This window comes from Lactuca serriola, chromosome 8 (genome assembly GCF_051521515.1).
Source record: "Lactuca serriola cultivar US96UC23 chromosome 8, Lser_US96UC23_V15, whole genome shotgun sequence".
In the NCBI taxonomy this organism is placed as follows: Eukaryota; Viridiplantae; Streptophyta; class Magnoliopsida; order Asterales; family Asteraceae; genus Lactuca; species Lactuca serriola.
Window position 1 is genome coordinate 28926572 of NC_136415.1, and position 12775 is coordinate 28939346.

Genomic DNA, 12775 nt, shown 5'->3' on the forward strand with positions numbered 1-12775 from the left:
AGGCTCACGGTAGGAAGGACCCACAAGGGGTTAGAGACCTTAAATAGGTCTTAAAACCACGAAATTAGGGTTTTTACAATGCAGAATTATGCCCAATGTAACTTTGGGTACGCCCAATGTACTCCACTAAAAACCCGTCCCACCCTCAGCATGTACGCCCAACATACTCCCTTGTGTACGACCATCGTACTACCAGACTCCCTATACCTAACTTCAAACAACCATAACTTCTTCGTTTCAACTCTGTTTTCGGCGCTCTTTATATGCACGAAAATGTATTGAAGAGCCTTGAAATCTTATCTAATTACTTTTAACTTAAAACATACCAAGCTAAAGTCCTTATTCCGTGAAAGAAGTCTGAAACGTCACTTTTCCCGTTTTACCGTTTGACTCCAAAACACAAACCAAGGGTTTGGATCGCATAACCAATATTATCAACATCCAATAGAGTCTAAACCCTATTCCCTTGAAGTCTGAGGCCTTTACTTGATTGTGACAACCGTCAATTTCCGGTCAAGTCAAAGTCAACTAAAGTCAACAAATCAAACCGGTCGACTCAATTAACCTTTGTGTACTAGGGCTTACGTTAGGTAATTACTATACAACTCGTTATTCAAATGGGAAATCATCAATTGAAAAGTTCGTATATCTAGATTTCCTTAACCTAAAACTGTGGTAAGTAATGAACAAAACAGATTGGAATAATGTTGCATACTTATCGGGAGTGTGTAAGATCCTTAAACATGGATTAACGGGGCATACGGACCTTGCGTTGCGAAGCCAAAAACTCAAAAAGGTCACAAAAAAGCCTCTCCCAAATCTCTCCAAGTATGTGAAATCTCTCCCAAATCTCTCTAAGTATGAGAAATCTCTCCAAGTATGTGAAATCTCTCCCAAATCTCTCTCAAAAGTTCATGTAACTTTTTATAGTCTTTCGGGCCATCCTGACCCTTAACCGGGTCAAAAACCGCTTGAAACGGGGTAAAAACGGATAAAATAGTCTTTAGGAGCCGAAACCCTCCCTTAAGAAGCGAACCCTCCTAAGAACCGAAGGTCCCTATAAGGACCGAACTGCTGAAGGACCGAAGCTTCCATGAACCGAACCCGAAGTCTCAGGCCCGAACTCTACCTTCGCCTTTGCTCCATTTCGGGTCCAAACCACTTTCGCCTTCGCTCCATTTCGGGTCCAAACCACTTTCGCCTTCGGTCCATGACCAGGAGGGACTGAACCTCAGCCCAGTACCGAGAAGTCTCGCAGGAAGCCCTTTTTCACCCGGTTTTCGATCACGAGTTCATTTTAAGCCCGTTTTACATAATTTTAACGCGAGATTTTCACCCAAAATTATATTTTAACATATAAGACCCCTAAATTCATAATTAATCACGTTTTTTTGAGTGTAAATCTTATCCAAGATTAGTGGGTAGGATATTTTGGGTGGAGTGTTGACTTTGCTTTAGTGTATGACACAAGCAACCATCCATGCCCACTCAATGACCAGCCCTTGTCCTTCCACCATACCTGGTCATTTCATTGTCCTTTTCCCCCTCTTTCCAGCCAAGAACTTTGACTCAAGGGTAAAAAAACCCTTATCTCTCCTCCCATTCATTCATACTTCACCAAGAAGCAAAAACTCATTCTCTCTCACTTCTCTCTCTAAATTTCGAGATTTCAAGGCTGATTTTCAAGTTCTTCATCTACCTTGGTAAGTAAATCTCTTTCCACACTTGATTTCCTTACACTTCTTCACTCAAATCATGAGTTCCTTACACAAATTTCGTCATATTTGTTGTTAGATCTTCGAATCTTCAAGCATCATCTAAGTGTTCTTGAGTTGAACACTACCTTTCTCCATCATCCATCTACTGAAATCACTCAAGGTGAGTTCATACCCCTAAATTTTCATGTTTTCTACAAGTTTTAGGGGGAATACAAGTTAAAACACCAAGAGCACAACTAAACTCAAACAACAACTTTTATCAGAAAAGTTGAGTCTTATTCACAGACTGTTTTGACTATCTTAAACTTAATATCTTTCAAAACTGTTTAATATGAAAATAGTTTAGGATCATACCTTTAAAATGATTACTTGCACATCTCTATACGATTTTTCTACGATTTATGGTGATTTTTACAAAACTGCCTATCATTTCAGAAACGAATTCGGATCAGTCTGTGAATATAAATATTTTAACACAAGTTAAAGACTTCCAAAAATCATAATAAAAATTATGAACAAACTAGACACATTTTATGAACTCTCGGAATTTATGGATTCAGTTTTCGACTTCGTATGATTTTACTATGATTTTTCTAAAACAGTGCAGAAAGCTTAAAAACCAGTTAACAGCTTATAACTTTCATAACACTTTGTATTATGTTGAGCAAAGTGTATAACAATAAATTCTAAATATTGAATGCGTTTTCTTGTTAGTTTATCATCATAAACTGAAATTTAGTCATTCATGATAAGATTCTTCATTCATTTAGAACACATATAATAAGCCATAATAAGCATAGTTTATGGATTCATAGTACTAATGTATTTTCATAAAAGAGTTCTTTTACATTACAAACGTTTTGGATAAACTATAATAGGTACAGTTTATGTATCATTTACATTTAAATCTTATTTACCAAAGGTTTTCAGTTCAGTTCACGTAAATCTGTTAATGAATAAATTTGTGAGACATTCCCTTCGTGTTACCTTCATGGTAACAAAGTCAAAAGTCCTGTAAATTGTAACCAGAGTCTCTTGTAGGGAGAGCGTGATAGTTGTGTATAGATCTATATTGGGTCTGACAAGCCCGCACCAGAGCTGCTTGCAACAGCTAGACCGACAGGTCTGAGGTGACAAGTGTCATTTAACTTGCGACGCCTGAAGAACGTCGTATTACGAGGTCGTCTGAATCTTAGCATGGTTATAATAACTCACATGTGGTATTAACAAATCGTAAGATTTACGGGTTCTACTTTTAAATTAGCGAGTTATGTCGATTTAACTCACAAGAATTACTTTAAGTATGGAAAAATACTTGTACAATTGTATATCAAAAATGGTTTTATGCCGATTTAAAAATCACTTTTATATCTTTAAGTATAGAAAAATACTTGTTTATTTTCGGTCCTGGGATTTAGGACTACCTAACTTTTATAAGGAAAATATTGGATTTTCTTTGGAACATATTCCTATTAAAACTACATACAGCTAGAATTGTTAGACTTCAGCTATAATCGCTAAGTGTATATGCTAGGGTTATATAAGAATCTAGTCACAATCGACTTAGAATTTGTGGGCCCGCCTTATCTCCTATTCCTTGTTTGGTTGTGGACCTAGGGCAGACCCATTATATTCAACGGTTTATTTAACTTAATTTTTATATAACTTATATACATTGGGTGATTATAGAAAGAATCTACGGGTCTTTCTAGGGTTCATTATCGCATAACATAGAAGCATTCATTTCACACTTAATTAAGAAAATATTGGGTTTTCTTTGGAAACATATTTCTATTAAAACTACATTTCATCCAGAATTGTTAGGTTTCAGCTATAATTGCTAAGTGTATATGCTAGAGTCATATAAGAATCTAGTCACAATCGACTTAGAATTTGTGGGCCCGCCTTATCTCCTGTTCCTTGTTTGGTTGTGGACCTATGGCAGACCCATTATATTTAACGGTTTATTTAACTTAATTTTTATATAACTTATATACACTGGGTGATTATAGAAGGAATCTACGGGTCTTTCTAGGGTTTATTATCGCATAACACAGAAGCATTCATTTCACACTTAATTTAGAAAATATTGGGTTTTCTTTGGAAACATATTTCTATTAAAACTACATTTCATCCAGAATTGTTAGGTCGGCTATAATTGCTAAGTGTATATGCTAGAGTTATATAAGAATCTAGTCACAATCAACTTAGAATTGGTGGGCCCGCTTTATCTCCTGTTCCTTGTTTGGTTGTGGACCTCGGGCAGATCCATTATATTCAACGGTTTATTTAACTTAATTTTTATATAACTTATATACGCTGAGTGATTATAGAAAGAATCTATGGGTCCTTCTAGGGTTCATTATTGCATAACATAGAAACATTCATTTCACACTTAATAAAGAAAATATTGGATCTTCTGGAAACATACTTTGTCGCTTTTACAAGGAAAACGATTTCTTTCTCAAACAAAACTCTTATGAACTCACCAACTAAATTGTTGAAACTTTTTCAAAACTACTTGTATTCTCAGGAAATCAGTGAAACATGAAAACCAACAGCATTTTGAGGATAAGACGATAAATCGTCAAACGGTTCATTTTGTCATCATAATGTAATTGATTTGAAAACTGTAAACATATACTTGGTGTAACTTTTTCAATTATATTTATGATGGTTGTATTTACTTTGAGCACTATTATACTCGTTGTTGTGATACTATACATGAAGTCCTCCACCCCCGGACGTTTCCGCCATCCTTGGTTTGGGGGTGTGACATTGATCCATATACTTTCCGCAATCGGGAAATATGAAACTTCTCGAAACAGGATGTTACATGATTATATAAGAATGTCTAAAAGAACTGAAGGTGAAAGTTTGTATAGATTTTCAATAGGTGTTGTTGAAACATTCGATGATGTTTATTTGCGGAAACCTTCGTTAAATTATATACGACACATGAAACGAGACATGGTTTTCCCGGTATGATTAGAAGCATTGATTGCATACATTGGGATTAAAGAAATTATCCCCATAGGTGGAGAGATCAGTTTACAAGTGCTCATAACAGAGCATCTTCATTGGTATTAGAGGTTGTTGCTTCCCAAGAATTGTGGATTTAGCATGCATTTTTCGGGGTTGTAGGTTCCAACAATGGCATCAACGTACATGATCAATCACCAGTATTCAAAGATATTTTGTTAGGAAAGGCCCTGAATGCTCCTTTAACAATGAATCGAAATGAATATAAGTTTGGGCATTACCTTATGGATAAAATATATCATATGTATTTCACATTCGTGAAGTCATTTTGACACCCAGTGGAACCAACTTCAGGAGGAGATAGGAAGTATCTTGTAAGGATGTGGAACGTGCTTTTGGAGTCTAAAGGCGAAGTGACACATAGTAGAACATGTGACACAACCATATAAGATAAAAATTCTACGATATATAGGCATGTATTGATGGGTTTTTGGGGTTACAAGTTCAATGCCATAAGCAAAAAATAATCAAAAAACAATTTCAATTAATTAGGGCACATGCAACCTCGTTTGATCTATGTCTTTCAAGCAAAGCAACATACTATGAACCCTAGACTACAAAACTTTTCCTATGAACTAACTAACTCATAAGACTAAGAAATACTAACCTTGAAGATTTATGTAGTAAACAACCTTGATTTTTTTCTTCCAAACTTTTGGTAGCAAGCGTCACTAGTGTCGTTCCTCTAATGGTTCACACCCAAGGCAAGCAACTTAGGATTATGGAGAGCGGAAAAGAGAATTTCGGTCATAAGTATTCTCAAGAAGTAGGTCACAAAACTGTGAGGGTTTAAGGCCCTTTATATAGCTAAGGTAGCTTAGAGCCAAAGCTAGGATTTAAGGGTGGAAACCCTAATCCCTTTGTTTGGTGACCAAGCAGCCCACATGCCTCCATCCAAGAGCCTTTGGACGAAATTTCTAGGCCTTACCAAGAAGATTTTGTCCAACCTCTCTTAAGGAGGTTCTAGAGTCTTTTCCTCAACTATCAATAAATTTCCAAACAGCTCCTACACTATTTAATTAATCTAGTTAATCCCAAAATTAATTCTGATTAATTTCTGATCAATTATTAATTAAATATTATGATTTCCATTTAATATATTATTCTCATAATATATTAACAAATTATTTATTCCAATTTATTAATTAAATAATAAATCATCCATCTCTCCAATATAATCATGTTCAATTGCCATCTTTAAGGGCAACCCAAAAGGATTGTGCTACTATCAATTCAAGTTAATACCAATTATAGTTATGAGCTTAGACACCTAATCCAACATGCATCATAATGCATAACATGGTAGTGGAAGATAAAGGATGGAATGTTGCACAACATATGCCAACAGAGCCCCGACACATGCAATTTCATCCAAGTTCAACATAATGTTTGCATAGAGTCGTTGATATTCAAGACACACAAAAACACAACTTTAACAAGACTTGGCGGATCATATCTATGATGCTGACGATGATGACGAGTAGTGTTTTTATAAATAATAAATTATGTATTTTTTTGGTCTTATAATGTGTTTTTTCCAATTTAATGTTATATTTTTTTAATATTATATAATTTATTATGATGCTAATGTAACGTCCCAAAAATACAAGGTAAAAAATTCATTTTTCCAAAAACCAAAATCATTCATTCAATCATTTAAAAGATAATCAGAGTATAATGTATTTTCAAAACATCAGAGTAAAGTCATAAAATAGATAGTGCGAAAAAATCTAGGGGATACAGTGCGATCAAGTTGGACACTTCCCTTTAGAACCAAAAGTACCTGGAACATGTAAACATAAAATCGTAAGCACAAAGCTTAGTGAGTTCCCCAAAAAACCACATACCATACATAAAATTCATGGGTCTATTCCAACCCCAAGTGAATGTTATGGGCTAAATCATAGTCTTACAATCACTTCCTGTCATGGGCGAAATCATGGTCTTTCCTTGCAATGCCAAGGGCCAAATCATGGTCTTACATAAAAATTTCAGGAGCTAGATCTTGGTTTTCCATATTATTGTCAGGGGCTAGATCCTGGTCTTTCATACAATTTCCAAGGGCCAGATCCTGGTCTTTCATGCAAAAGTCACAAAGAAACCTAGCATCCTACGTAGTATAGTGATAAGACTCACCTCACAATTGAAGTCGAAGTACCAAAATTCTCACAGACAAAAAGTTGGTGCTACCCACCACCTAATGAAACATTCACGGTCAAACCTTAGTCTATCATCTAAAAATACTTAGTTGGCCAAAAGCCGCGACCAACTCCACCACCACGTCGTGGAAACAACATGACAAAACAGTTGTATAAACCCCCTCACCACGTCATGGCGAGGAACATGCCACGTCGTGGTTCCTGGCTGAAGGCATCTTAATTGATTAAGCTCTAAATTCGTTAAATACTTTGTTCAAATTTTCCAGAAGGTTCTTTACACTTATATCCATTATAAAAATCCTTCATTTGTGGACATGCATGTCTTTCACTTAACTAGGTCTAAAGTGGGAGAAATAAGGTCAAAACCCCATGCATGGACTCAAAACTACATAATACTTAAGATCTTGAGCATTTAACCCTCTTGGGACCTCAAGGATCAGAAAATTTGCCTACTTTATTGATCCCAACCATTCAAACCATCTCATACATGAAGAAATATACATAAAAACCTAGATATATAAAGGTAGAGCCAAAGATATGAGCTTGTAGACTTACAAAGGTCCACAAAGAGCTCAAGGAGACTAAAACGAAGCTAGTTTGTTGATCATTTTGCTCCACAACACTTCTTTCTTCCTTCACGAGACCAAGAACGCTACAAAGAGGCTTAAAAATAGAGGATAGGGGATTAAGGTTTGAATCTAAGCAGTTGGAGGGGATGAAGGCCGAGGGTGGACGAAATCCTAGTCATCATATCCTTTCAATACGACCTTAAGCCCAAAAAATTAGGTTTTGAGCCTGGGACGTCGCTACGTCGTGGCCAATACATGACCACTTAAAATGAGCGCGACTCAAAAGTGGTTGGCACGTCGTGATGATCCTCCTTACCACGTCGTCGCCACCAAAATTCCACAAAATCAAAACATAAAATTCATACCTAAAAATCGGATGTTACAACTAACATGAAAATTATTTTGGTGTGGAGATTGTGTCATTATTTTATATTTGTAGAGAATGATATGGCATCTGAGATTGACAAAAAATTAATGTTATAACTTAGGCTGGTGGGTATGAACAACATATTATCACACCCAAAAGTTGTCATCTCACCAGTCATGTCATATATGATGTTATAACACCAAATGTGGAAATGAGCAACATGTTATAACATGTTATTATACTCTTTAATTCCATATCATCATTAATTTTTTCTTTTGCTACTAAAACTTTGAACAACTAGTTATTAGGGCTGGTGGGTGTGGACAACATGTTATCACACCCAAAAGTTGTCACATTTCTTCGCGATATCTATTTAACGTTGCACGTCGTGTGAGTAGTAGAGCTGGATCAGGTTGTAGTAGCACGTCCGTAGAATATTGGTACATCATAGTCACATATATATCGTCGTCGTCGTTATCATCGTTGAACCAGCGGAACGGATCAAACATATCCATTTTTTTAATTGTTGAAAGTTTTATGAAATAGAGAAAAAAAATAGAATGGTGATTAAAAATTAGATATTATATATATATATATATATATATATATATATATATATATATATATATATATATATATATATATATATATATATATATATATATATATATATATATATATAAAGCTATTCAACATAACCGTTTGAAAACAGTCAAATAGGAAGCCAATGTTCAAATAAACGTCGTTGCCCTTCGTTACCGTTACCCAGACCACAACCAACAACGTGACGCCTAAAAACGCTGATGCGGGGCAGTGTTGCAACCATGGTAACAACGTTATTAGGTGCCAAGTCACAGTAACAGCTTACACCCGACGTCTTAAACTCATATCCACGGGCCTTACGAATAATATTCGCCCAATTATTAATGGATTGGGCAGCACGTGATTTAAGGGGTTGAGCTCTTTTGAGTTTTGACTTTGACCCATGCCGGGCACGAAAAACAAAATAGATAACGTGCTTTTATAGAGTTATTTCATTAAATGAGCCATTTTTTCAGGGTTTTTTAATACTACAAAATACAAAATAATTATATATAGAATTATAGATTGTTAAAAACACCTTGTTAATTTGTGATGTTACTTTCTAATATAAATTACTAGCTAATGTTAACGCTCAGTTAACGAAAATACTCTAATGTTAACGCTCAGTTAACGAAAATACTCGAATGGAGTATTACATTTTTCGCTGGCTGAAAAGTGAAATGATTATTTCTGATGAGTCTTTTTATATAGGCATTATCAAAAAGAAAAAACTATTTCCAGAAATTTGAATCATTAAGAAAACCTTGTTAACATACACAATACACAAATCTCAAACACAATACACAATACACAAAAAACACATACAATTTGTAGACACCAAAACAAAATTACACAATAATCTCAATTCGCGAGAGCATCGATGATTCCCATAACCACATCACAAATGCGCTTCAAACCCTCCTCCCTCGCTGCAATCTCCGGTGGATAAACCAACCGTGGGTACCTCTTAAACCCGTTGTGACACGCATTCGCGTAATCAGCAGCCGCCATCACATGCATATACGCATAGTCGTAGAACTCCGACGTCAAATCTTGAACCGAATTTTGCAATGCCATACCTGCGGCGGAATACTTATCTGCACATTGCTTCAACGCCTTTTTCAAATTGTCGTTCGTGTTCTTAACGAGTAGATTGGATGATAAGTAGGTGTTTGTGTTAGTGGCATTCGCGACTGCAACTTTCGCCATTATAATCGCGAGCCCTTTTGTGTCGGCTTCTGAACTGGTTGAGTCGGATTGGAGAGATGATATGCAGAGGTCGTAAAATTTTGTGGTTTTGCAGGTTTTTTGGATCAAATCGATGTCTCCATTGACAAAAGGACTACGGTTTTGAGTGCAAGTAATGCCGACAACAAGAAGAAGTAGGAAACAAGAAGAAGAAGGAGAAACCATTTCAACAAGAGTTTTCAGAAATGATTCAAAAGCAGGAACAAAGTAGTTGGAGTTCTCAATAAAGTGTAGGTTTTATAGGGTTTTCTTTCTTTTTCGGAATCCATAATAAGTTACATCTTTTAATACACAAGGTAAAAATCGTTGTAGGGTCCGATCGCTTTAGATATATACGATCCGATTATCGGTGGTGTGTGGTTAGAATACGCAAGTGATTTTTTTATTTTTTATTTTGGATGAATATTGTTGATATAAGATTAAGATCATTTTTTTAATGATTTTAATGTTGAAGATTGTTGACATAAAATTAAGATGATTATAGTCAGAATGGGTGTCGGGGTGTGTGCCTGGAATGTGGGTAGATTCCAAAGCGAGTTCACGGGTGAAACGGAACCATGACTCCATGAGGCAACCATGGGTGGTTTGTTCCTTAATCCTTTGTATTCTAGGGATTCATATTGAAGATGTTTGTCGGATTCTTTTGTAGAAATAAATACAATACTTTTACTTTTAGAATGCTATGTATAACATATTGTCACTATTTAATCTAAGTTTGTTTGATTCATGTGGATTATTGTAGCAAAAGTCGTTGTATTTGATAATTATTATGTGAAAAAGTCATTATTTTATTTTATTTCATCGACCAAACCTATTGAATTTTTTTTTTCAAATGTTGAATTTTAATTGATAAAATCATCACCTGATTGTAGTGGTTTGTAAGGGGAAAAAAATGAGTTTTTAACGACTTTTTTTTGGATTAAAAGTAGGATGACTTTTATCAAAACTCAATTTTTTTTTTTTTTTTTTTTTTTTTGTGTTTTTGTTTTTGTTATTTATTTATTTTAAATGATGAAGGCCATAAAAGGAACATGATCTAGGTTTCTTAAAGGGAGCGAAAAATAATCAATTTATCCATATGTACTTGACATGGACCTTTTCATTTCGAGATCACCGGTGAAACCGGAAACAAGGTGTCAGGATCGACCCCGAGATTTCAAAAGCTCTGCTCAATTTTATAAAAAAAGACCCTAAAACTTGAAAATTCTGAAAAAACTAAGCAAAAGAACTACACCTTTCATTTTTCTAGTGCAAAATACATAAATTAAAGTTTCATTCAAAATAATACACAAAAAAATGTTTCTACTTACACCAACAATCCTTCTACTTGAAAACACCCATCTACGGTCCAAAAAATTTGAAATCAGAATCATCTTAACCTCAAAACTTTTTTGAATTCAAGAAAATAGGAATTAGAAAAAATGAAAGAAAACAAAACTGATTTACTTCTTCTAAACAAATTCTACAAATTCTGAGGATAGAGAATGCATTCTGATTTTCGAATTCGGATGTTTGAATTACTCCCTATAAAAATAATATCGGATTTCCAAAGAAAAACAACAATCATAAATTATTGGAGTACCATACAACCTCTAAACAAATATCATAAATGTATCATATAGATAAAAACTATAGAATACCTTCTGATTTTCCTTGAGACACAAATTCTGATTTTCCAAACCTTACTCTAGTTTCAATTTCCTTCAGGTTTTCAAACTTTCAAGATTCAGGGCTTCTGATTTGATTGTGATTCAATGATTTTGAACAATTATGAAGAAAAGGTAAGAATGAAGAAGTATGAACTCAAAGCTTTGATATCCTTATGATTTTCGAGGATCAAAGCTTTTGATTTCCTTCTTCAGAAATTCTGATTTTAAGAAAATACAAAGTAAGAAGATCGTTGCTTCTGAGCATCATTAATTCGTAATTAGTATGCGATATAATGAAGGAACCAAAGCATCGTTTACACATCGGATTCTGATTAGGTGATTCCCACTTGGCCGCCAACACATTGCGTCGTTTCCTTTCTATATACATCGATTGATCAACATTCCTTAACCTATCCGAGCCAAACAATGAACATATGCTAATACGAAATCTGGAAAAAAAATGGGCCCTAAGATTTAAGTGGAACCTGTTAAGGCACACTTTGAACACTCTAGGGCTACCCCATAAGGTGTATATACCATGTTTTAACATTTAATGATAAGTTTAGTGACCTATTATGTAAAAAAATAAGTTCATTGACTAATTCAATACAAAGTTAATAGTTTATTTTGTTAGTGTCATCTTTCCTCCTTAAAACTATATTACCATATTAATATAAATAACACATCAGAAAAATACAATTAGATTATACTAAAACAAATAATCATTGTTTGAAAAAATGAAAATAATAAGATTATTTTATACATACGGAGAAAATACATTAACAATATACTACACGAGATTACGGTAAGATATAAGATATATCTTATCCGACTAATCTAGATCACACCGAGGTAATATAATTAGTAAAATAATATTCTCTATGTGTTGGATAAGACAAATAGAATATAAGAATATTACAATTAAATTATTTTGCTAGAAAATCTAATAAAGTTAATGTAAAATTAAAAAAAATTATATTCCAATGAAATTATAATATTGAAAATATTAATATCATTAAGTGAACTAACACTACCGAAAAAGGCATGCCAGATCCACAAATCCTGTGAGTCTACAACTTCAAGCATGACCGTAGCATAATGATAATTGTCCTTTGTGTATTGTACATGATATGCGTTAGGACACATACTTCATTTCTAATGCATACAATCTAAACTTCCTAACATCCAAGGCAAACCATGCACAGTTCCATGATCAACATACAACATTTGTATGTCACTAGAAGTACGACGACGCAAATATCGTGGACCTTATAAAGACATGACAGCTATGCAAAATTCGTGAGGACTTTCTCGGGCGGTACGTGCGGACATCCTAAAACTCTTGTCTAGTGCATCAGGGGGAGTGATATATGCTAACATACGAAATACAACAGTACATTTTTGAATTGGATTGAAGCCTAACACACCTCTTGCATCCGGG

The 12775-nt window shown here is 34.6% G+C and overlaps 1 protein-coding gene across 1 annotated transcript; it reads right to left on the reverse strand.

The window, feature by feature from the left end:
* Positions 1 to 9171: 9171 nt before the first annotated feature.
* On the reverse strand, positions 9172 to 9957 carry C/VIF2 (cell wall / vacuolar inhibitor of fructosidase 2). The gene has a single exon (XM_079017974.1). The coding sequence runs from the start codon at positions 9848 to 9850 to the stop codon at positions 9299 to 9301; it is 552 nt and encodes a 183-aa protein (XP_078874100.1). The 5' UTR covers positions 9851 to 9957; the 3' UTR covers positions 9172 to 9298.
* Positions 9958 to 12775: the final 2818 nt, after the last annotated feature.

Coding starts and splice junctions, on each gene's coding strand:
- C/VIF2 (XM_079017974.1), bottom strand. CDS start 9,850: ATGGTTTCTCCTTCTTCTTCTTGTTTCCTACTTCTTCTTGTTGTCGGC.